Source organism: Dermacentor variabilis, chromosome 3 (genome assembly GCF_050947875.1).
Source record: "Dermacentor variabilis isolate Ectoservices chromosome 3, ASM5094787v1, whole genome shotgun sequence".
Taxonomy (NCBI): Eukaryota; Metazoa; Arthropoda; class Arachnida; order Ixodida; family Ixodidae; genus Dermacentor; species Dermacentor variabilis.
In genome coordinates, this window is record NC_134570.1 from 69,187,192 (window position 1) to 69,210,314 (window position 23,123).

Consider the following 23,123-nt stretch of genomic DNA (forward strand, 5'->3'; position numbering starts at 1 on the left):
TTTTTGGTTCCTATTTTTCAAGTAAGACAAATATGCAGTGCATGGAGATATAAAGGTTTGTTACTTTTAGAGCACCTCTGAAGCCAAGAATGTTCAGATTTATTGCTAGCTGCATCAAGCATTTGTTACAAAACATTTTCCAGGGTTGAATTATACAACAGCGAAGAATTTCGTACTATGCTTGCTTGTGCAAAAAACAATGTTTATGATTTTTTTATATACAACGGTAGACTGCACAAAAATAACACAGTAATTGAGAACCATGCAAGTGCTTCGTTAAGGTTATGTTAGGTATGTTACTTGCTTACCAAAGCCTGGAAAATATATGTGTGTGCATGCAGTGATATGCTGCTGAAGTGCCACATTTTACTTCCAATTTTAGGCTGTTTCGAGCTGAAACCACGAGATCAAAGTCTGGTTACTAAGAGTAAAAATTTTATTCAAAATAAGTGTGCACAATTGTGATTAGCTGCCACATATACATATTTTGAGGGCATTCATTAGACAGAAAAATCTCAAATCACAGAACGATAGGCGCAGCTTATCACAGTGTGAAATAGTAGACCTGTACATTGTATTCCTTTTTTATGCTTGCTATTAAACTTTGCTCAGTTCACGATGTGATAAATAACATTTTTATAAAGCGTAGAAAGGTGTTGAAAGGAGCATGAATGTTGCAACATAACTTGAGGGCCTCCAGTCTCTGGCGCTTGCAAGTCAAGTACGATGGTGGAGTATCCATCTCAGTAGGCCGTCTTTGGTGACTGAAGATGCACTAGCACCAAGGCACTGTCACACTCAGCGAGGTCGGTTGAAAGCTCTGTAACGACCACCACTATTGTATGGCTGTCTTGTGGAGCCAGTATTTTGTGCACCTGACGAGCTGCGGCCACTGAGCCTGAATGAAATAAAAAGTAGTTCAAGCCAGGTTCAATTGGAAGCAAGTCCACATTTTAGATAAGACAGAGAGAAATTCTCCTTACTAAACTGCACATATCATTGCCCGGCCATCAGTGACCGGCAATCAGTGTAGCATGTGTATCCAGGATGATACAAGCATACCTGGTGAAGCCAATGTAGCACTAAAAGAAAACAGACAGAGAGAACAGAAGACCGAACGCCACAGATGCTAGGTGATGCCCGTGATGTTCAGTTTTCCTTCTTTTTTTATTTGCATTACAATGGCTTCATCACCCCCCCCCCCCCCAAAATAAATATGCACACAACTAGTGGGTATGGACTATGGAAGCAAAATAAACTCTGGTAAAGGCCAGAGTGTTCACAAACTAAGAGAGCCTCATGAGGGGTGTAAGCCGGAGTATTAAGTGTCTTCAGCTTGCTGATAATTTAGATTGGGGTTTTCTATTTATTACTTTATTATATATGTGAAAACAACATGGAATAAGTAAAACTTCAATCATATGGCATTCTGCCATCGACCAGTGCATTAACATTCATCTTAACAAAAAAAAAAAAAGACGTGGACTATCAAAGAAATGACAAACAGAGGTGCTTGATAGCCCACGTCTTTTTCGCAGTTTTTTTGTTAAGATGGAACCATGCCAACTCGCCCAAGTCTCAGTTTTGATGAAGTGCATTAACATTCTTGGGAAACTTGTGCAGCCCCACAAACACATTTTAATTGCATCACTTTTTTAGTACAGCATACTTGAGCTATCGCAAACTGCTCTAATATGCTGACAAATCTAATGGTTTCTGTGTTTGCCTATATTGAGATAACTGCCACTACATAACAAAGATGCGAAATAAAATCTAGTCTTTATACAAAGGTATAAACTGGTTGTGAAATTCTTGTTCCTAGAAACTTCTCGTTATTTATCTTTACAACAATTTGTAAGACCTCTGCAAGTCACTTTAGGGGGTTGTTACACAAAGGAAATATTCACCTTGACTACATGGGGAGTGTAGAAGACAATTATATGCCTTTTTTCAGGCAGCGCGGATACATGAAACTCCTACAGACAGTGGGCTTTCTGTTTTCAAGCCAAAAAGGTCCCCCATGGCTGGTGATGAATTAGCTGCCGAGCCTTCACAGTGCATCATTGGGCTTCTTTGATTACCCATCCTTGACAATCCTGGACTACCCAAGGCAGTGATTTCAGCCAACTAGAATTGGGTGTGCAGCATCTCAGGCATTTGTGGAAAGACTGGGATGACAAATCAAAAGGGCCCACTGGTGCACAATTAAAACCTAGTCGATGAAAGTTGTGAGAATGAGAAAATGGCATCTTACGATATCGTGTGGGGCTGGTAGTAGCCTGTGAAGACAACATCCAGCTTTACGGTCGCACGGTCAACAACCAGAAGGCAGGCATCATCAATTGGCGCCGCTGATCCATAAACCTCAATGCCACTGACACTCTTCGCACATTTCACCCCCACCATGGCCGATTCAGACCAAGATTGCAACCTTGATGACAGTAGTTCCGAAAAAGCAGCAACAGCCTTGCTGTAGCTGTACTCAGTCCCATCGGTTAAGCCAAGGGGCATGAAGGTGATCCTTGACGAGGGCACATCTTGAAAGAATGGAAATTGAAATGTAGGCAACATCAGGAAATCATGCATTACAGGCAGTTCAGGTTATGGGAAAAAATTCTGAGTTTGTAACCAACTGGCACACACAGTTTACTAGTTTTCATAATGCAGGTAATGCAAGCGTTTTCACTCTACTTTTCTTAGTGACGCACACATGTCAAACTACATTCTTCTTGCATCACGCTTATTCAGTGCATTCATTAGTATAGCCACTCAGCTGTCTAGATAATTTTACCTGTGCCTTAAATGGATTATATTTGAAAAAAGAACAGTACAAATTCCAATTTGACTTACAGACTTTCTGCTATCGAGAAACTCCCAGCCATACTGGACCTTCTAGCTATTGTGAATATTTCAAACGTCATAAGACAATTGTGACACTGACTGTAGACATTTGCAGGTGTCTCATGGTTCATACTAAGTATCTGTTTTGTGGGTAGGATTTCAGAGCCGAATTGCATAGATAAACTAAAGTCCCCACTTTTACCTTTAAGAATAACCTTGTCTCCAAGGCATAAATTGCCTTCGTCAGTGCAACCTTCCATGGGTGCAAATTTGGAAATGTCGACAGTGCAGGCGACTTCTTCCCACGTTTGGAAGCCAAGGCTCAAGGACAACTGCCGTGTCATTGCCTCTACGTCTCCATCAGCTTTGTCCACCCTGCCAAGTAATGCCCATTTCTCGCCGACATCCACCATGGCAAACAGACAACCTCGGGTGACAGCATAGCCAAACACACAAAGTGTGTCACTTCGCCCGTAGGCGTGCCTCACCTGCAAATTTATATTGAAAAACACAGCACTTGAGCTCGTACAGGAATTTATTTCAATGTGTAGGAAGTATTTAGACAAATGTTTATAGTCTGTCTATAGACAACACTTAAGGCTGCTTATAGACATTTTCTTGGCTACTAGAACAAGACATCCATAGATATTCCACAGATGACGAATGGACATGTGCTTTACACTCCTAATCAACCTACTGCCCATAGCACATCTATCTTTTGTATATACTGGAGGAAAACTGGAGAAAGGTAGGTGAGAAAGATGACGTCTTTACTGGAAGCTGAAGAGGGTAGTATAGCCATAAGCTTGACAAACTACTACATCTGTAAATTAGTGGAAGGTGTCTAAAAGAAGCAAAGCAATAAAATATCCGAGCACACCTAAACCAGGGTGTCTACCAAGTTAACATTTTCCAGGTTTTCCCCGAGTACCTTTGCAATATTCCCTGAGTGATGCAGAACTATGTTTTATGTCAATACGGGCTGAAACCATATCACCTGATGTTGTCACACTGTAGTAAGCATATGAAAAAAATTTAACAAATGACTTAATCCAACTTGAATACTAAGGAATAGTGTCTATGTTATTCAAAAAGAGAATAGAAGGGAGGGGTTAGCCAAATGCACAGTAAATAAAATGTCTTCGAAAAAAATTGCAAGTCGAGTCTGACATTCTCAAATACGAATTAAAAGGAGATGCATACAGAAGCAAATATTTTCGAATATGAGCTATTTCTATCATCTGATAGCAAGCTCAGTGGTATGAGGCCCAAACTTTGTCACAATTGAGATTCTCTCTCAACAGCTCGTAAAGACAACTTCAACTGTCCTGACATACTCTCAGCCCACGCACGACGCCTCAGTGTTGTGCTACACTGCTTTAAAGAGTTTATTTTGGTTTGGATGAGCGGCACCTGCATCTCGGCATCAGCCAACACCTTGTTTTTCGAGCTCAAGCTCCCTCAAAATATCAGCAGCATGCTTCCTTTGCCGTTCATTCCTTAATGTGTAGGTCCTTTCTGTTCTTCCTCCTTCCGCCACTCGTTCGCCCAACGGACCATTTGAAGCATCTTCCTGGTCAGTTGCACAGTCCACGTCCGATTTTTCGAACTCTATAGGGGCCGCGAAAACGTCCTAAATATCGGCCAGTTGGAAAAAATAAATACATGTCATTTACTGTTGTTAAGGACTCAAACCGCCACAGGCACATTCGAAAACGCTCTGAAGGCCTGTCGGTACACATATTAGGCATATCGGGGCTCGTACTGTGACAGGATACCGGGTGCACGCGTGTATAATTAATAGTGCATAATACAGTACACAGTATAATAATACTGTGTCCCGTGGCAATAGCCCCTTCCCACGCTTGTTATGCTTCACTGCAATACTTTTGAGTATGCTTCACCAAGTAACATTTCTGTACAGAGGCGAAGCTGACTTTCGGGAACCGGCATTATGCAACGCACCGTGCTTTCCAAGCTTCTAAGCCAATCGCGAGGACCACAAAGGCGCAGTTCCTGCCATTGCTGAAAGCAGCGAATTTTTTCAAAAAAAAAAAAAAACACCGCACCAAACGGCAAGAAGCTCCATAGCGAACATGGAAGCAGCTAGGCCCAGCATTGCCGCAGTGGTAAGTGGCTACGGCTGTCAGCGGATCTGCGTGAGAGCGCCGGTTCGAGGCGGCGAGGTAATCAAAATGGCTGCGGTGGTGACTTTGATTAATGCTGTTTCGGACCTGTGGTCGCGGCATAACCTCCGGAAAATCGGACGGCAAAGAGTTCTTGCGTCCGAAATTTCAGACGTTCTGATACATTGACTCTATAGGGTACATATATACGTGGTGCCGCGAAGCAGCCCAAATTATTGGGCATCCGTAAAGTCGGTCGTTGACTGTACACTGGCAACACCTCCAGCCGACGACAGGGCGTCAAAGACGATTCGTTACGATTCCTATTTGTTACTCAAGCCAGCATTACCGCGACTTTCGACCCTTTCGGTAAAATTATAGCTAATTTTTCCTGATAGAGGCAGAAATTCCCTGAGTTTTCCCTGAGTTTTTTTAGACTACTCAAGATGTCTGAGAATTCCCAGTTTTCCCGGTTGGTAGACACCCTGGTTTTAAACACTTCTCACGAGCTGATCATGAATGTCCAATTGAACATTGCTGAAAAAGTTATGAATGACATGGTGACATTTCCTTCCCTTCTTTACACTGCCACCATAACTTATGTGAAAGAAGGGTAGTGGCATTGTAGATGTCAATTTCACCTACCAATAATCGATAGACAACATGGCTGGAGAGTGCAGCAACAGATTTGACCCCCCTCCTCACTCGCCTTTCCCAATTCGCGATACATTTCTCACACCCTTGCTTTCTCTGGTATGTACACACAATACTCACAAAAAGCTGCAGGATAATGTAGGAATTCTTTTTTGTTTATTATCTATGAACACTTTGAACACTTAGCACAACATCTTATTAAGGATATACTGATCGAATGATGACATGTAATTTTGCAACACAGACTTTTCTAAGAGAAGCTGATATACACGAAACTGCTGCCACACTTAGCATATCTCAGACCAGTGAACTTGTCCAATTTTACCATTAGTCTTTAACGAACAAAAGTGAACAGGTGGGATAAGAGACACTCTAGCAAAATGCTGCAAAACATTTTGACCACCTCAGATACTTCTTTAACACATGCATAAATATATAGCACAAGTTTTTTTTCCATTCTGCCTCCATTGGAAATGTGGCTGTGGCAACCAGGAACTGAAACCACGGTTATTAAGCAACTATGCTAGGTACATGTAGTCACCTTGCCTATACAGCTGTGGCACAATTTGCAACCCTGCTGATGCATGAAGGAAATATAGACTGTCAGGCTCCCCCAACCCCAGCAAGTGCTAAAAAAAAAAATAATGCTACCAATAGAAAAGTAATCTGCTATGAGAGCCCTTGACATACGCACAATCCATGCTGAAGCTTGGAATGATAGAAAGCTGAATGAGTTTGGAGGATTCACGCTTCTAAGGTTAGGTGTATAAAACATGGACAAAAGAAGAAACTGAAAGGACAACACAAACACTGGCTTTTTATCGAGAGGTTTCACAGCGGCAAAAAACAGCTAAGACAATAACTGCTCTTGGGAAAGCAGCACCAACCCATCAATCAGTGACACGGGTATGCACTTTCTATAGATCTTGGTTATGGCATAACAATTCTTCTTCGTGGAGGATAACTGAAGGCTAGCTTATGCATATGCTAATAGAATTAATAATAAAACGGTGCCAAAGACCCAGAGAGATAAAAGAAACTACAGGATGGTACGCTGTTTTGCTTTTAGAGGGCAGCTCTTAGGGCCAAATTCTGAAACCTTCCTTTCCTTGGTCCACTTTATAACCTTATTCTAGGAGCCTTTCCTGCTTCCTTACAGCGAAGGATGCATGGAGGAAGCAAGTGTATTCCGAAAGCTTCCTTCACCCGCCCTCACGAAAGACACCTTTTCGTTAGGTATAGAACAGATTCCATGTGTCAGGGATCAAGGGTATCCTGTCATAAGTGTCACGAAACCTCTTTGTTCAGCAAGAGTTATTTCGCCGAATACTTTTTCTTACATTATAATGGTAATATATAAACACATACACTTTTTCTGGATTTACATTCAATGCTAACACGCGTAAGGACGCCTTGTGGAAGGCAACGTGGACACCTTGCGAAAGATGCTGCTTGCTTCAGATATACTAAGTTCTTGTCCTGCGCTGTTTCGCCCTTTCGTTCTCAACTGATAGTTACAGTTGCTTTAGATTTGTGTCATGATGCTTCGGTAATAAGGTATTGGCGACAGTTGGCGCTGTTCCTCAGATCGGTTCTCAATTTTTCGTTGCTGTAGGCTTAACAAAAGAAGCTGTACTAGCTCAATATGGCTTAGAGATTCAACGGTGTGTGTGCAGCAACCAGCGCATGCACTGCAGTATCTTGGAGGCAACAGACAAAGTTTGCTTGTGCTTTGCACTTTGAATAGAGAGCATTACTGTCTGCTCAAACTCGCAGCCGCCATTTTCTCCTCCCCGGCCAGCCGGCCACCGGAAAGTCATGTGCACAGACGAGCATCACGTGGGCAAACATTGCGAAAAGGCCTTCGTTCAGTGAAACCAGCGAGGAAAGGAAGCATGAAGGTAGCTTCGGGCCTAGCTACGGTAAGAGAGTGCCAAGAAAGCATGTATTAAGGACGCCTCTAAAGGCAAGCTTTCAGAATTGACATAAGGTGGCCTAAACGTGGTGAAGGCTTCCTAAGGTTTCAGAATTTGGGCCTTAGGCACTCGCTCCTGCGTTAGCATTGGTGTCTTAGCTCGTAACCAAGTGAATGAGCAGAGTGAAGGATGAGAGCAAACGCAGAGCGCTGCGGGCGATGAAAAATGATGAGAACGGAGAGAGCGTGAGGAAGAAAGCGGACGAGGAGGGTGCAATGGCACAATCAGTCGGAAAGTGGAGGAGGAGGATATGGCAAATGCATGAGAACACAAGCGTAGTGCTGCACAATGCTGACTATGGAGACGATGGCTATTAGATAGCGCCAGAGCAGTGCGCATTGTTAGGGTGCCTCGACGCACTCCCTTGCCTCCACTCCTTTTGTGGGGACATGCGCATTGATTACACGATGAAAGACGGCGAGAGGGAAGAGAGGGCGAAGAGAAAAGCGTAGGAGGAGGACGCAGATGAGCCATGAGGGGAAAAGCAGAGGAGTAGGGTATGGCAAAAATGTGAGAAGGAAAAGCGCTGTGCCGCGCAAGACAGACTATGGCAACGATGGTTACAAGATGGCGCCAGGCTAGCACACGTCCTTAGGGTGTCTTGATGCGCTCGCCTTCACTCCGTTCGTGAAGGTGCACGCATCAACGCATTCTATGCGTTGCCTGTTCACCAAAGCGCTGCATGAGTGGAGATCGGTATGCGGCGGCTGCTGTGAATCGTGCCCATGTGTCACCCACACACACTGCCTCTCGCAATTTCCCGATTAGCGAGGCAGTCGCCACACTTCACTCCGTTTGGAATGTGCTGCATGAGACATTGTCCGCGCCAGCCAATAATATATTGCGAAATGAAAACCTGTATAGAGCTGCGCTCAAATTTTGCATTAGCGAGTCTCGTAATCGTTGGTGGATTTTAAAATTTTCTGCTGTTTCTCTTTCTTTTCCATTTTTTTCTCTGCATTCAAGTCGCTGTTTTATAATTATATTACCAAACCAACTCACTCCACTGTCCCTACTTTAACAACGCCATTACTGTTATGGCACTTCTCAACCATAAGATGCTATTTATTCCCATAACTTAATGAAATCGCTATGTTCACCTCAACCTTAGGGCAATTATTCATTCCTGTGGCTGACATTTTACTATTTTCTTGTTGATAGTAAGCACATGTGTTGACCTTCTCATTCCTCGTGTGCCAGAGCTTTAAAGGGACACTAAAGGTTACTATGAAGTCAAGTGAAAGTGATAAAGCAATGCTCTAGAACGTCTAAGGTGTCAACGTAATCGCATACAAAGATTTAGTAACCGAGAAATTGAGGTAAATTTATTACACGATTTGAGACTCCCCAGCGACATTCTGGTACTATCGCGATGACGAAGGCACTCCTCATCATAATTTATGTCACTAGTACTCAACTACTTGTATTAAAAAGATAATTTCATTAGATTATATGACAGAAGAAAATGATACTTGTCTACTTCTATTCGATTCTAAGAAAAAATAATATTTTGACGTTACGCTTGAGTAGTATGGGTGATCGAGAGGTTTCGTTTTCGCTCGACTCTGCACGCTCAACTTTGCGCCACGCACACTTCGAAGTTTCAGTTGTTTCATTATCACGTCGTGCTGCGCTGGTTCTGCTGGCTCGCGAAACTTGCATTTGGAACAAGCAGCGAGAATGTCACATCCATGTGATGTCATGGGATGTGAAACGGTCCGCGGAACTTGGCCAAGTGCAGTTGCAGCGGCGAATCCAACGTTACTTATCACTGTGTGCCAATGAGTGAACCTCTCCGTTCGAAGTGGTTAAGTGCCGTACCTTTGCCACAGTGCGTTCGCAAAGAGCCGAAAAATCACGTAGTGTGCTCGGTGCACTTTCGTCCAGAGGATTACGACTTCAACGCCGACTTACTGAAGTAGTGTGGAATGCCTTTCAAAGCAGGCCGCCGTTGTAGTAGTATGCAACGACGCTGGCAGCGCGAGCCTCAGCAGCAGGTCACGTTCATCAGTGCTTAAATCACTGAAGTCAAGCCCAGCATCGCGAGCCAAAGCGTCGTTGTCAGGGTCATCCATTGCAACGAGCACCCAAGTTGGCGTCATAAAATAAAGAACCAGCTTATCGTCGCGCGCTTTCCCTTCCGCTAGCCACCATAGTTCCGCTATCGCGCTAATGTCGGCCTGTCTTAGCTCTGTTTCTGGCCGAGTGTTCATGCTTTTCGCAGAAAAGCCGTAGCTCCATCTGCGTGCGCTGTTTTACTCACCGAAGGCGCAATGTCAATATGAGACCATTACGCACCACTCCTCCATCAGAAAGCAGGCGATTTGAACTGCGCTAGAGGTACGCGGACGCTTCAGAATGCATTTTCTCTTGAAATAAGTCTCTTCTTCACATGAAATAGCATTTTGAGGTTTCTGGGATGGTATTTCAACAGTCCACATTGACTTAATATTAACCTTTAGTGTCCCTTTAATGCCTAACCATTAATTTCTTACTGTATGCGAGACTGTGCTTGACCCATACCAGTTCGCTGTTGCAGTACGCCCTATCGCGCTCATCCCGTCCAAACCAGCACACTCTTGCGACACAGAATGGGAAGAACTGCGTCCACTGGACAGGCTTGAGTCCTATGCCTGCAAATGAAAGCAGGTTGGGCACTTGAGCATCAACTGGCAGGATAAATCCAAACGGTGCAATAGTAACATATGCCTGACAACATTCTCATTACGCCCCATGTCTCCTTGAAGTATCAGAAACACTGCAGACTCTGCTTAAATGGAACTCGTTGGCAACAAAACAAACAAACAACACAAAGGGGTTTGTCTTGCTTTCTATTTCTATTGCTGGTTTTTCAGATTGATTTGACACTTTGAGAGGTGTCATAGTTGCCTGCAAAGTTTTTTTTGTGCATGTGTTTTTCTTGCCCCATTTCCAAGCATTCGAAGCCTGTTTCTGCTTAGATACTTCTTGTCCTCTGGGATAGGTAAGCAGAGCAGATTTAGCGTCTATCCTTTCACATTACTTTTTTAGTCCTCTCCTTACTGCTGCTTTGCTTCCTCATTTCCAATAAAAAGGAAGAGTGGTACCCTTGTTCTTAAATGAAACAATCGTAATTGTAAAGCTATCATACTTATCAGACTTGTAGATGAGTATTGAAAACTAAGCACTTTACAACAAAATCCTAAAGCTTAGCAGGTATGCATGGCATATTTTCCCATTAGGTGCTTTTCATTACAGTATAAGGTTGGTCAGACAGTTCCCTAACCAACGTGTTGTTGCCAGCACGACTGGAAAGTTAGGGTGATAATTGAGAATCCATAGGCGGGAGATAGTGGCACCCATATGTATAGTTTTTAAGTGTACATACGCTATATAGCTGCTTTTCCTGCATTGCCACAGTGATGCGACTGCACAAATTTCAGTGCTCTTGGCAGGAGACAGTACATGTCGCATGCCTAAGTGCAAGAAACACTTGATGCTTGGGTACAGCCTAAGCAGAAAAAATGCACTCTCAAGTTATTTTGCCAGAGAAACTACCTGACATCATTTCTGAGTATTGCATACCGTGATGAAGCATATTCACTCTGCTTGCACATAAACATGAGCAGAATACAAAAATGTGGGGTTTGCTTTTTGTCTGTTTCCTCTTTTGGTACTGATGACAGAAGCAGTGTGACACACGACTTCCTTGACCAATAGCTAGTGCAATCATCGTCAGTGTTCAAAGCACGTACTGCATACTGTATCCAAAGGCATTAAATAAAATCTGACCCAATATCTTGATAGTGCAACTGGCACAGCGCTGGTATACAAAGTGAGTGGTCCAACATTAGATCCCTTCAGATGGGGCTTTGTTAGACTACTGTTCATTCACAAAGGCCCTGTGCAGTTGCCATAATGGCTTCCAAATGGACTACCGTATTTACTTGTGCAAGGCCCGGACCCACACTTTGGAGTGTCAAAAACCTTGAACAAAAAAAAGAAAGGTTTCACTGAGCATCACAGACTACTAGATGGCACTAGTTGGCCTGCCGACAGTGGCAGTCACCATCATCATATCCCACATGGAAGCGCTGGAGATGAGCTGGATTAAACTAGGTGGAACTGAACTGCAACTTTGGTAGCTGATCCGACTAAGCGGCACTGGCTGTAGGCCTACACGGCAGGTGGCAAGCAATTGCAGGAAATTCACCTTTAAAATGTTGGTAGGAGTAGACAACATCGATGATTGGGTCTGAGATCATGTGCACAGGCTGGCCTGGCAGCCATGTGAGTGAAGCAGAGTTTCGGTCCTTGGGCGATAAGCTGGCAGCCACTGTGAACACCTAACAATCAAGTTTGCGCGTGCGCTTACTGGATGGATCGGCACAAGCTCGGGTGCGGGCATAAAGCCAATAAAGTTCCAATCTAATTTTGCGCACCACAGTCTGAACTGACAATGTTGCAGAAAAGGCTGTGTGCGTGGGTCGTGGGCACAGCGACCCAAGACGCACATCAGTCTGCACGAAGAGTGCACGAAGCGAGCGAAGAGCCGCGGCCATCCTGAAACCTCAAGTGTGTTATTTTAATGGAGCAAAACACTGAACAAAAGACTGCAAACAAATCTGCTGGGCTGGAGCTAAAAAAAAAACCTACAAAATCGATTTTAGCATTGCAATTAGTTTCTTACGACTACCCGATTATTCAGACATCTTCGTGGGAGTGTCAGTGTCCAAAAAAGTCAGTCAATGACTGTAAGCGTGTTCATAGTTGGCTGCCAGTGGTTTTCTTATTCTGCATAGCAGTTAGGGCACAGTTCGATGCTTCGGTGAGTAGCCATAAGCCTGCCTCGTGTACAGCCTTAAAAAAAAAAACGGAAGAAAAAAGGTGCGCGCTTTGACACATGCAAATATGGTAGTCAATTAAAAACGTGGAAGTAATTCAGACTAGGCTTCTGCTTATAGAGATTCTTACTGGAGAGAAAACCATTTATTTCTTAGTGAGACTCAAAGAGAAACACGAAATCAGCTTAGACTGTTAAATTATCTTTTGAAAACTATTTTCGTTAATGTAGTAATAATAGGCTTTTTATTACAAGGGAAAATGAAGGTCAATGTTTGAATTTAGGACGCGTAGCGGTACATAAGTATAATGTTACGGATTTCAGTTTTTGTATTTATATACTGTACAGGATTGTGGATGTTCCTTTTTTGTGAGATTTTAATGTTACCTTAGAAGAAAGCTTGTTGTCTCAAATGCACTGTTTGTCACCGACAGGAGGGTAGGCCTCGTCAGGCATACACAGCCTTTAGCCTCTCTCCTGATGTGGCAATGCATGTTTAGATGCTCTATATGAAATTGAAAGAGAGAATAAACTTGAAAGTAAACTTGAAGGTTGTTTGGGGGGAGAGGAGTGAAAGTTCCCAGAACTTATACAAAATCTTTGGCTCCTCTAGACAGAACACAACATAGTGCATTTACCGGTAAGCAATTAACTAGGCATTAGCAAACGCGGTCGAAACCCATGGCGTTCCCACAAGATCGTATGGGGACTTCAAAGCGGCGTCACCACCCGTCTTACCTTCTTGCGCCTTTCCTGGCTTGCTAAGCTTCTTCTTGTGGAATGAGTGGCATTCTTGATGTTATAGAAGGGTAATTTACTAATCCAAGTGAAAGCATTTTTGTGTTTAGTGCATTTAAAAAGACAGAGAATTAAAGTGGGCTTCCTCTTATATGGTCTCCTATTGCAGTGAAGCCATCTCAACACACGCTCGACTGCATATGCACATACTCAAGGATATAATCTTTCTTCCCCTAATTTTGGGGTGCATTGCTAGTGCCGTACAGAAGCTATCAATAGTGAAAATAACACAGACTGGAAGTTTGCAAGCCCACAAGTTACCTCTCCCGCGTTAGCCGTCTCCTGCTTGCTCCCTATCGGCATAAGTTTAAACAGAAGTTCAAATGAATTTACTATGCAGTTCTCTCTCCTTTTAGAGCGCAGCTCTTTGGCGTCCGTTCCTGGGTTTCGCGTCGTCGTCGGCGTTGTCGTCGGCCTCGTAACCAGCTCCGCCCCCCTTTCATCCCCCCAGCGCTAGCAGCGACCGACTGATACCGCTGGATGCCGCTGACGCCGCTAGAGAGTCAAGATAACGTGACTGCATAGAACACCGTCGCCGCCATGCAGAAAGAGGAGGAAAGGGTCCCCCCCCCCCCCCCGTTCTTGTGTGGCGGATAGGGTGCTCTTCAGTTGCCGACGCGCCGGTTATTTCACGTAGGCCCCGGCACGTCGACGAATACGTGACCACCTTCCCACGGCTAGACCTGGTTCTTAGCGCTGCGGAAGCGAGGGTATCATATTGTTTGTGTCGACATCGGCGGCGTTGTCCCTGAAACCAACTCCGCAGCTGGGGTTGACTCACTATCGGCGTCAGCTGCATCAGTCAGTCGCTGCTATCTCTTCCCTCCTCCCTTTATCGTGTTGTCCGCTTGCTGCGCGCGCTTCTGCCCCCATCGTTTGCCGCTGGGTGTACACGCCGCCCCCCTCCCCCGTCTTCCTGCGAGTCTCCGGTTGTCAAAGCGCCGGCTCGAACTTAATTCCTTTCTTCGCTCCTCCTCCAATGCAACCCCTGTGCGGTGGCAATCAGAGAGCCAGATCGGTGGCGGCGGATCTGTATATGTGCACCGCCCGAGCCGAAATTGCCGCTGCCGTTCGCCCTGTGCGGTGGCAATCAGAGAGCCAGATCGGTGGCGGCGGATCTGTATATGTGCACCGCCCGAGCCGAAATTGCCGCTGCCGTTCGCCACTGCGAAATTATCTGCCAGTTCTTTCTGAGCCATGAGCGAGACGACCGATGGAAGTCCTCCGTCTGCTGCTGCTGCTGCTGCTGCTAAACGAGCTGCCAGAGCAGAGGCCCAGCGCCGTCGCCGTCAGAATCCAGAGGTGCGTGCCGCCGAAGCAGAAGCTTACCGTCGCCGCCGTCGAGATGATCCAGGAGTACGGGAAATATAAAAAAAAAATTCTGTGATAGCGCATACATGTGTTGCTCGATTTCTTTGCCTCAATCTATCGAAAAGGTGAAACAGCTTATTTGCTGCGCTCAAATTTCGCATTAGGAAGTAACGTAATCGTCGGTAATTTTTTTCTTTTTCTTCTTTTTATCCCTTAACCCCCTTTCTCCCTGTGTAGGGTAGCAAACTGGATGCAAGTCTGGTTCTCCTCATCTCTTCTCTCTTTCACAGCGTACCGTAAAGTATATATATATATCTCCTGGTGAAAATTATGATATATATATATATATATATATATATATATATATATATATATATATATATATATATAATTTTCACCAGGAGTGATATTTCAGGTATTACCAGCCGAACAACTCGTTCAGAGCAGAGCTACCTTCTATCATCATCATCAGCCTATTTTATGACCACTGCAGGACGAAGGCCTCTCCCTGCGATCTCCAATTACCCCTGTCCTGTGCCAACCGTGCCAACTAGCACTTGCGAATTTTCTAATTTCATTGCTCCACCTAGTCTTCTGCCATCCTCAACTGCGTTTCCCTTCTCTTGGTACCCGTTCTGTAACCCTAATGGTCCAATGATTATCAAACTTGCGCTTTACGTGACCTGTGCAGCTCCATTTTTTCTCTTAATGTCCATTAGCATATTTGCTATACCCGTTTGCTCTCTGATCCAAACCGCTCTCTTTCTGTCTCTTAAAGTTATGCCTAGCATCTTTCATTCCATCACTCTTTGCACGGTCCTTAACTTGGTCTTCTTTGTCAATCTCCAAGTCTCTGCCCCATATGTCAGCACCAATAAAATGGTACACCTTCCTTTTCAATGGTAATGGTAAGCTTCCAGTGAGGAGCTGACGATGTCTGCCGTACGTGGTCCAACCCATTTTTATTCTTTTACGAGTTTCCTTCTCATGATCGGGGTTCCCTGTGATTAGTTGACCTAGGTAAATGTACTCCTTCACAGACTCTAGAGGCTGACTGGAGATCCTGAACTCCTGTTCCCTTGCCCGGCTATTCATCATTATCTTTTTCTCTCTGTTAATGCACACAATAATTTGTTGCAACTCGTCTGCAGTGTTGCTGAATAGAACAATGTCATCAGCAAATTCAAGGTTGCCGAGATATTCGCCATCGATCCTTACTCCTAAGCCTTCCCAGTTTAATAGCTTGAATACTTAATTCTTCCAAACACGCAGTGAATAGCATTGGAGAGATTGTGTCTCTATGTCTGACCCCTTTCTTTATAGGTACCTTCCAACTTTTCTTGTGTAGGATTAAGGTAGCTGTGGAACCTCTGTAGATATTTTGCAAGGTATTTACGTAAGTGGTCTGTACTCCTTGATTGCGTAATGCCTCTATGACTGCTGGTATCTCTACTGAATCAAATGCCTTTTCGTAATCTATGAAAACCATACAGAGAGGCTTATTATACTCTGCAGATTTCTCAATTACCTGATTAATGACATGGATGTGATCCTCTGTAGAGTATCCCTTCCTGAAGCCAACCTGTTCCCTTGGTTGACTAAAGTCCAGTGTTGCCCTTATTCTACCGGAGATTACTTTGGTGAATATTGTATATAATACGAGGAGTAAGTTAATGGGCCTATAATTTTTCAATTCTTTAATATCTCCCTTTTTGTGGATTAGTATAATGCTTGTATTCTTCCAGTTCTCCGGGACCCTTGCAGTCGATAGACACTTCGTATAAAGAGCCACCAGTTTTCCAAGCATTATGTCTCCTCCATCTTTGATTAAATTGATTGTTATTCCATTTTCTCCTGCTGCTCTTCCTCATTTCATGTCTTGTAAGGCTCTTCTCACCTCATCGCTAGTCCGTTTTTACGGCTTTTTCAGTCTTTCTCATGTTATAGTTTCGAATATCAATTATTTTTGCCATGTTGATCAGTTTTAACAGTGCTGCAAATTATGTCTGATCTCTTGAGCTGGGCACTTTCATTCTTTGTCGTTTCTTTATTAGGTCCTTTGTTACTTGGGAGAGCTTGCATATTGGTTGCCTTGGTGCCTTGACTCCCACTTCTATAGCTGCCTCTGAAGCCAGCCTAGTTACAGTTTCATTAATTATCTCTATGTCATCATTATTTCTCTTATCTAAGGCTGCATATTTGTTTGCAAGTACCAGCCTGAATTTACTTGCTTTTACCCTTACTGTCTCTAGGTTGACCTGTTCCTTTTTGACCAATTTTGCTCTTTCTTTCTTCAAACTGAGGTGAATCCTAGCCCTCACTAACCTATGATCACTGCACTTTACCCTACCTATCACTTCTACATCCTGCACTATGCTGAGGTCGGTAGAAAGTATGAAAGCAATTTCATTTCTTGTTTCTCCATTAGTGCTTTTCCAGGTCCACTTTCTATTGCTACGCTTCCTGAAAAAGGCGTTCATTATTTGAAGCTTATTCCTTTTTGTGAATTCTACCAGCATCTCTCCTCTAGCATTCCTAGAACAGATGCCATAGTTTCAAATTGCTTGTTCCCCAGCCTGCCTTTTCCCCACCTTTGCATTGAAGTCACCTGTTACTACAGTATACAGAGTTTGCACTTTTCTCATCGCTAATTCAACATCTTCATAAAACTGATCTACTTCATCATCATTGTGACTGGATGTTGGAGTCTAGGCTTGTACTACCTTTAATCTATACCTCTTATTAAGTTTGATTACGACTACTGCTACCCTCTCATTAATGCTGTAGAATTCATCAATGTTGCCCGCTACGTCCTTATAGAATTGGAATCCTACCCCATATTGCTTCTTATCTGGGAGACCTCTATAGCAGAGGACATGGCCATTATTCGGCAAGGTTGTTCCTATCCAGTTGTTCTAATCTCACTAAGGCCGATGATATCCCAAACAACGTCTGATAGTTCCTGAAAGAGTCCTGCTAAGCTAGCCTCAATCGACAGAGTTTGGCTGTTAAAGTTGACAGGGTCAGTTTCCATTGGCGGCCTGTCCGCACCCAGAGATTCCTAGGACCCTCTGCTGCGATGCAGGTCTGACTGCCACCTTGGTCAGGTGCCCTGCAGCTGCTGGAGACTGAGGGCCATGGGTTAATTGTAGAAATCATCAGGAAGGTAGTGGCCGAATACTGCACCAAGGTGGCCAATTCCTGTTCTGGTGAGGGAGTGTCTGTGTTCAAGCTTAGAAATTTGGTTGTACCGGGATTAGTATAGCCCCACTCACTCTCGGCATCTTTTGCCAGTGTCAGGCATCACTCCAAGCCTGCAGATGTAGTGCACTGGAGGAGGAGAAATTCAAGCTCACTATTGTCAAAAAAGAAAAAAAAAGAAAACACCTTACAGAGGTATTCGAACTCCAGACTATGGAACCGAGCATTTGACATAGCTCAATCAGATAATAGACGAGACCATGTGACTAAAGGTACTGTGTCTGCGAGTCGTTCTCAAATTTCTGCGACTAACTGCGAAAAGCAAGTTTCGAAAAAAAAAAAAAAGAAAAGCACAGTAGATTTACAGTATCCACAAAAGCGGTCATTTCTACATTTATCTTTGCGATCCCTGGTGAACTCATATAAATCACTCACTCTTGTCGCCATTGATGAGCTCAGCAGCCAGCTTCTTGTAACGATGCAGCAGGGATGCAGCATCTCGAGGCCTAGGCGACCAGCCCATTGCGTACGGGTACACGTGCTCCCACTGCTTCAGTCGATTCTTCATGTAACGTTGGTCCAGCCCCTTGCTGTTGGTTACTGCGAGAACCTGCAGACACATTGTCATGGTTAGTCCTGTCATGTCAAACTGGTCCTGTCACGGTTTCCTGCCCAAATGGGACCCGTCACCAGTTGAACAATCCTAAAATCAGCTACTAGCTGCGAGAGAAAATTCGTTAACTGGCATCACTGCTCATGGTGTCAAGATTATTTCTACGTAGTCGGGAAAGCGATGGTTGAAAGGCTTTCGAAATTATCCACCGTGCTTCAAGAAATAAAATGTGCTGAGTAAATTCTGCAACGCTTCAACACAACATTTATGTTGTCAAGGACAAGGATTGGAAATCGGTGTTGCCATTCTTTTCTTTTATTGCTATAGCGAAAGTGACACCAATTTGCTAAATGAAAATATATTCTAAATAAATTTTCGAACTCTTGGCCAAAGAATGTTTCAACTTAATTCCGACAAGAAAAAGCACTATTCAGTAAATGTACAATTTGTCGCTAAGCCAACAATGTACTTCGCACTTCGCCTGACTTCACAGTAACTGGCTGCGTGTGTGTGTGTGTATGTATGTATGTATATATATATATATATATATATATATATATATATATATATATATATATATATATATATATATATATATATTGTTACGTGAAGCTGAAGCCGAATACTATTTACAATTTATTTACAGGTAAGTTCACGGAGGCCAAAATGGCGACACTATATCAAACCGGCACACACGTCGTCTTCGTCCTCCTCAGTGCAGCCACACTGTGGCGGCTGTTCCGTAGCATCACCCCTGGCTGTAGAAGCACCGTCCCAGTGCTTAATCTACACATCCGCGGTGAAAGGTGTGTGGTAGGGTTTTAGTCTTGCCACGTCAACGATGTTACTTGCAGCTGATGATGACGCTGAGAGATCAGCGGGGATGATTTCATACGTGACATCGGTCACTTGTCGTACCACACGGTAAGGGCCAGTGTAGTGCGACAGCAGCTTTTGGGAAATGCCCACATGGCGAACGGGTGACCAGAGAAGCACCAGAGAACCCGGAGAAAAGTGCACGTCACGATGGTGGCAATCATAGAGGCACCTCTGATGCTCCTGTGAGGCCTCGAGACGGGAGCGGGCGAGCTGGCGGGCGTGGTCGGCGTGTGCGATCACGTCGTGGGCGTATTCAGTGGCGGTACGTGTGGCCGAGGCCAGCAAAGTGTCCAAGGGCAACACGGGTTCTCGGCCATATAGGAGATAGAACGGTGAATTGCCGGTGGTGTCCTGACGCAATGAATTATACGTGAATGTCACATATGGTAAGTGAAGATCCCAGTCGTGGTGGTCGGTCGCACCGTACTTGGAAAGCATGTCGGTGATGGTCCGGTTGAGGCGCTCCGTGAGGCCGTTGGTCTGGGGGTGGTAGGACGTGCTGAACTTGTGCTTTGTCGAGCAGGAGCGGAGGATGTCCTCGACGACTGCCGACAGAAAGCTGCGGCCACGGTCAGTGAGTAATTGGCGCGGAGCACAGTGCACTAAAATGATGTCGTAGAGCAGAAAGTCAGCAACGTCAGTAGCGCAACTTGTTGGGAGGGGTCTGGTGATTGCGTACCGCGTAGCATAATCGGTAGCGACGGCGACCCATTTATTTCCGGAGCCCGAGAGAGGAAATGGTCCAAGAAGGTCTAGACCGACACGGAAAAAGGGTTCGGGTGGGATGTCGATCGGCTGGAGACATCCAGCTGGAGGTGTGGAGGGCTTCTTCCGGCGCTGACAGGGCTCACAAGCAGCAACGTAGCGCCGCACAGAGCGGGCGAGACCCGGCCAAAAGAATCGACGGCGTACACGGTCGTACGTGCGCGAGGCGCCCAAGTGTCCAGCCAAGGGAGCATCATGAAGTTGCTGGAGAACAGTCGAACGCAGGTGCGATGGAATGATGAGCAGAAGGTCAAGGCCGTGTGGATCGAGATTGCGGCGGTATAATGTCCCATCCTTAAGGAGAAACATCCGGAGAGAAGCGTCGCCAGGAGTTGACTCCAGACGGTCGATGAGGGCTCGTAATGAAGGATCGCGCCGTTGCTCGTTGCCGATTTGAAGCAACTGGGACACAGAAAAAACGCAACCGATGGCGTCCGCATCAGCCGGTTTGTCGACAGGGTAGCGGGACAAACAACTGGCATCCTGGTGCAAGCGTCCCGTCTTATATACCACGGAGAAGGTATATTTTTGCAGGCGTAACGCCCAGCGAGCGAGTCGTCTCGTGGGGTCCTTGGGTGAGGATAGCCAGCAGAAAGCGTGGTGATCAGTGATGACACAGAAGGGGCGTCCGTACAAGTATGAACGAAATTTCGCAACAGCCCACACAAGAGCGAGGCACTCGCACTCTGTGATTGAATAATTGCGCTCGGCGGGTGATAGAAGTCAGCTAGCACAGGCTATAACGCGATCATGTCCACGCTGGTGCTGTGCTAACACTGCTCCTATGCTGTGACCACTGGCATCAGTTTGAACTTCCGTTGAGGCAGACGGGTCAAAGTGGGCCAAAATTGGAGGCGTGGTAAGGAGAGTAGTCAGCTGCGAGAAAGATGCGGCATGGTCAGGACCCCAAGAAAAAGGGACGTCTTTCTTCAAGAGGTCGGTAAGGGGACGTGCGATGGTCGCAAAATCCTTCACAAAGCGTCGGAAATAAGAGCACAGCCCTACGAAACTACGAACGTCCTTGGTAGACTTCAGAACAGGAAAATTCGTAACGGCACGAATTTTGTCCGGATCGGGTCGCACGCCTCTGGTGTCTACGAGGTGTCCCAAGGACGGCGATTTGGCGGCCAGCGAAATGACATTTTGACGAGTTCAACTGGAGACCGGCGCGGCGGAACACGTCAAGAATCGCTGAAAGACGGTCTAGATGCGTGTCGAATGTGGGCGAATAAACGATGACTTCGTCCAGATAGCACAAACAGGTGGACCACTTGAACCCCTGAAGCAAAGAGTCCATCATTCGTTCGAAGGTGGTGGGCGTGTTACAGAGACCGAAAGGCATCACCTTGAACTGATAAAGGCCGTCAGGGGTAACAAATGCAGTCTTCTCTCAGTCCATGTCATCGACGGATATCTGCCAGTAGCTGAACCGTAAGTCAATAGAAGAAAAATAGGTGGCACCGTACAGGCAGTCTAGAGAGTCATCAATACGTGGCAAAGGGTACCCGTCCTTTTTGTGATTTTGTTCAGGTGGCGATAACCTAAACAAAAGCGCCACATTCCATCCTTCGTTTTGACAAGTACGACGGGAGATGCCCAGGGACTACAGGAAGGCTCGATAAGGTCCTTTGCAAGCATCTTTGTGACTTCCTGTTGGATAACAGCTCGTTCCGACGCAGAAACACGGTTTGTACGTCGGTGAATAGGGTTCGCATCGCCAGTATTTATGCAATGGGTCACGATGGACGTTTGACCTAAGGGTCTATTGTCAAATTCAAAAATGTTGCGATAGCCTTCAAGAACGCGGCAAAGAGCTTCAGCTTGAGCAGGTGTAAGGTCAGAGGAGACCATCTTATATCGATGTCAGTACCGTGCGACGACGTCACGGTATAGGCTGAGCTGTAACAATCTTCCACTGTGAATGGCTCGACCTCATCATCCTGCAAAGCGCGAATTATAGCCAAGGAGATCCCCTGAGGCAGAACTTACACGGTTAGTGCGAAATTTACAAGTGGAAGGCAGGTGCGGTTGCCAGTAATTTTCAGCACAGTGTGCGGAACGGTAACACCATGTGTAAGCATAACGGCCGGAATTGGTGTGGCCACATAATTGCCGTCAGGTACAGCTGGAGAGGACAAGTCGACGTGTGTCACAGAGTGAGGTGGTAGGCGAAAAAAATCTATGCAGCTCAGATGGCTTGAAGGCGGGTCCACAGGGTCGGCAAGGAGAGGCAAGTCAAGGCGAAGTGAGCCGGCCGAACAGTCAATGACGGCAGAATGATGGGCAAGAAAATCCAGATAGAGAATGAGTTCGTGAGCGCAATGCTCGATGACGGTGAAGAGAACGACGGTGTGTCTCTCAGCAATGGTGAGTCGGGCAGAACACATGCCAACAATAGCGACAGTCCCTCCGTCGGCGACTTGTACAACTCGGTTCGGGGCAGGCGTCAGAACTTTCTTGAGCTGACGGCGAAGAGCAGCACTCATAATGGACACATGCGCCCCGGTGTCAATCAACGTGCACACAGGAACATTGTCGACGAGAACGTCCAAAAGATTCTTGTTCGTGGGTAAGGTGAAGCGAGGATTTCGTGCCAATGTCGTCAATGCAGCTTCACCTCCAGAAGCTGCACTGTCTAGTTTTCCGGTCGGGGGTGCGGCGAGTAGGTCGGAGAAGGAGCACGGCGTGTAGGGGGTGAGCGAGATTGGCAGTGGGAAGGAGAAGGCGAGTGGGAGTAGCGGGGTTGTGTCAAAGGTGTCGCAGGGTCAGATGACGGAGCGGGCATAGAAGGGGCGAAGGAAAAGGATGCGCTAGAGCCGCGAGGGGGGGTAATCAGGATAATAGCGCGTCGGAGATGTCCAGTGGCTGTGGCAGTGGTGAGCGACATGTCCAATGCGCCGGCAGTTAAAACAGATCGGCTTGTTGTCCACGGTTCGCCATTCGGAGGGGTTGCGCTGTCCATAAGAGGAGTAAGAAGAGCGCGGTGGGGACGTGTGTGGAGACAAAGGCTCCGAGCGTACGGAACGAATGGATTGCACGCCGATGTTGGACAACTCTTGACGAACGACGGCCTGGATCAAGGAGATTGTCACCAAAAAATGATCAGGTAACGGAAATGAAGGGGCCACCGGTTGTGC

The 23,123-nt window shown here is 45.6% G+C and overlaps 1 protein-coding gene across 2 annotated transcripts in view; it reads right to left on the bottom strand.

The window, feature by feature from the left end:
- Window positions 1-413: 413 nt before the first annotated feature.
- Window positions 414-23,123, bottom strand: part of LOC142575842 (2',3'-cyclic-nucleotide 3'-phosphodiesterase-like) — a 51,497-nt gene continuing 28,787 nt past the window's right edge. For both annotated transcript variants that reach the window (XM_075685541.1, XM_075685540.1), the window contains 5 exons: window positions 18,165-18,339; window positions 10,121-10,230; window positions 3,044-3,329; window positions 2,255-2,537; window positions 414-898 (listed from right to left, as the gene is read on the bottom strand). In XM_075685541.1, the coding sequence (XP_075541656.1) occupies window positions 799-898; window positions 2,255-2,537; window positions 3,044-3,329; window positions 10,121-10,230; window positions 18,165-18,339 (954 nt within the window). In that variant the 3' untranslated portion in view covers window positions 414-798. The remainder of the gene's footprint in view (window positions 899-2,254; window positions 2,538-3,043; window positions 3,330-10,120; window positions 10,231-18,164; window positions 18,340-23,123) is intronic.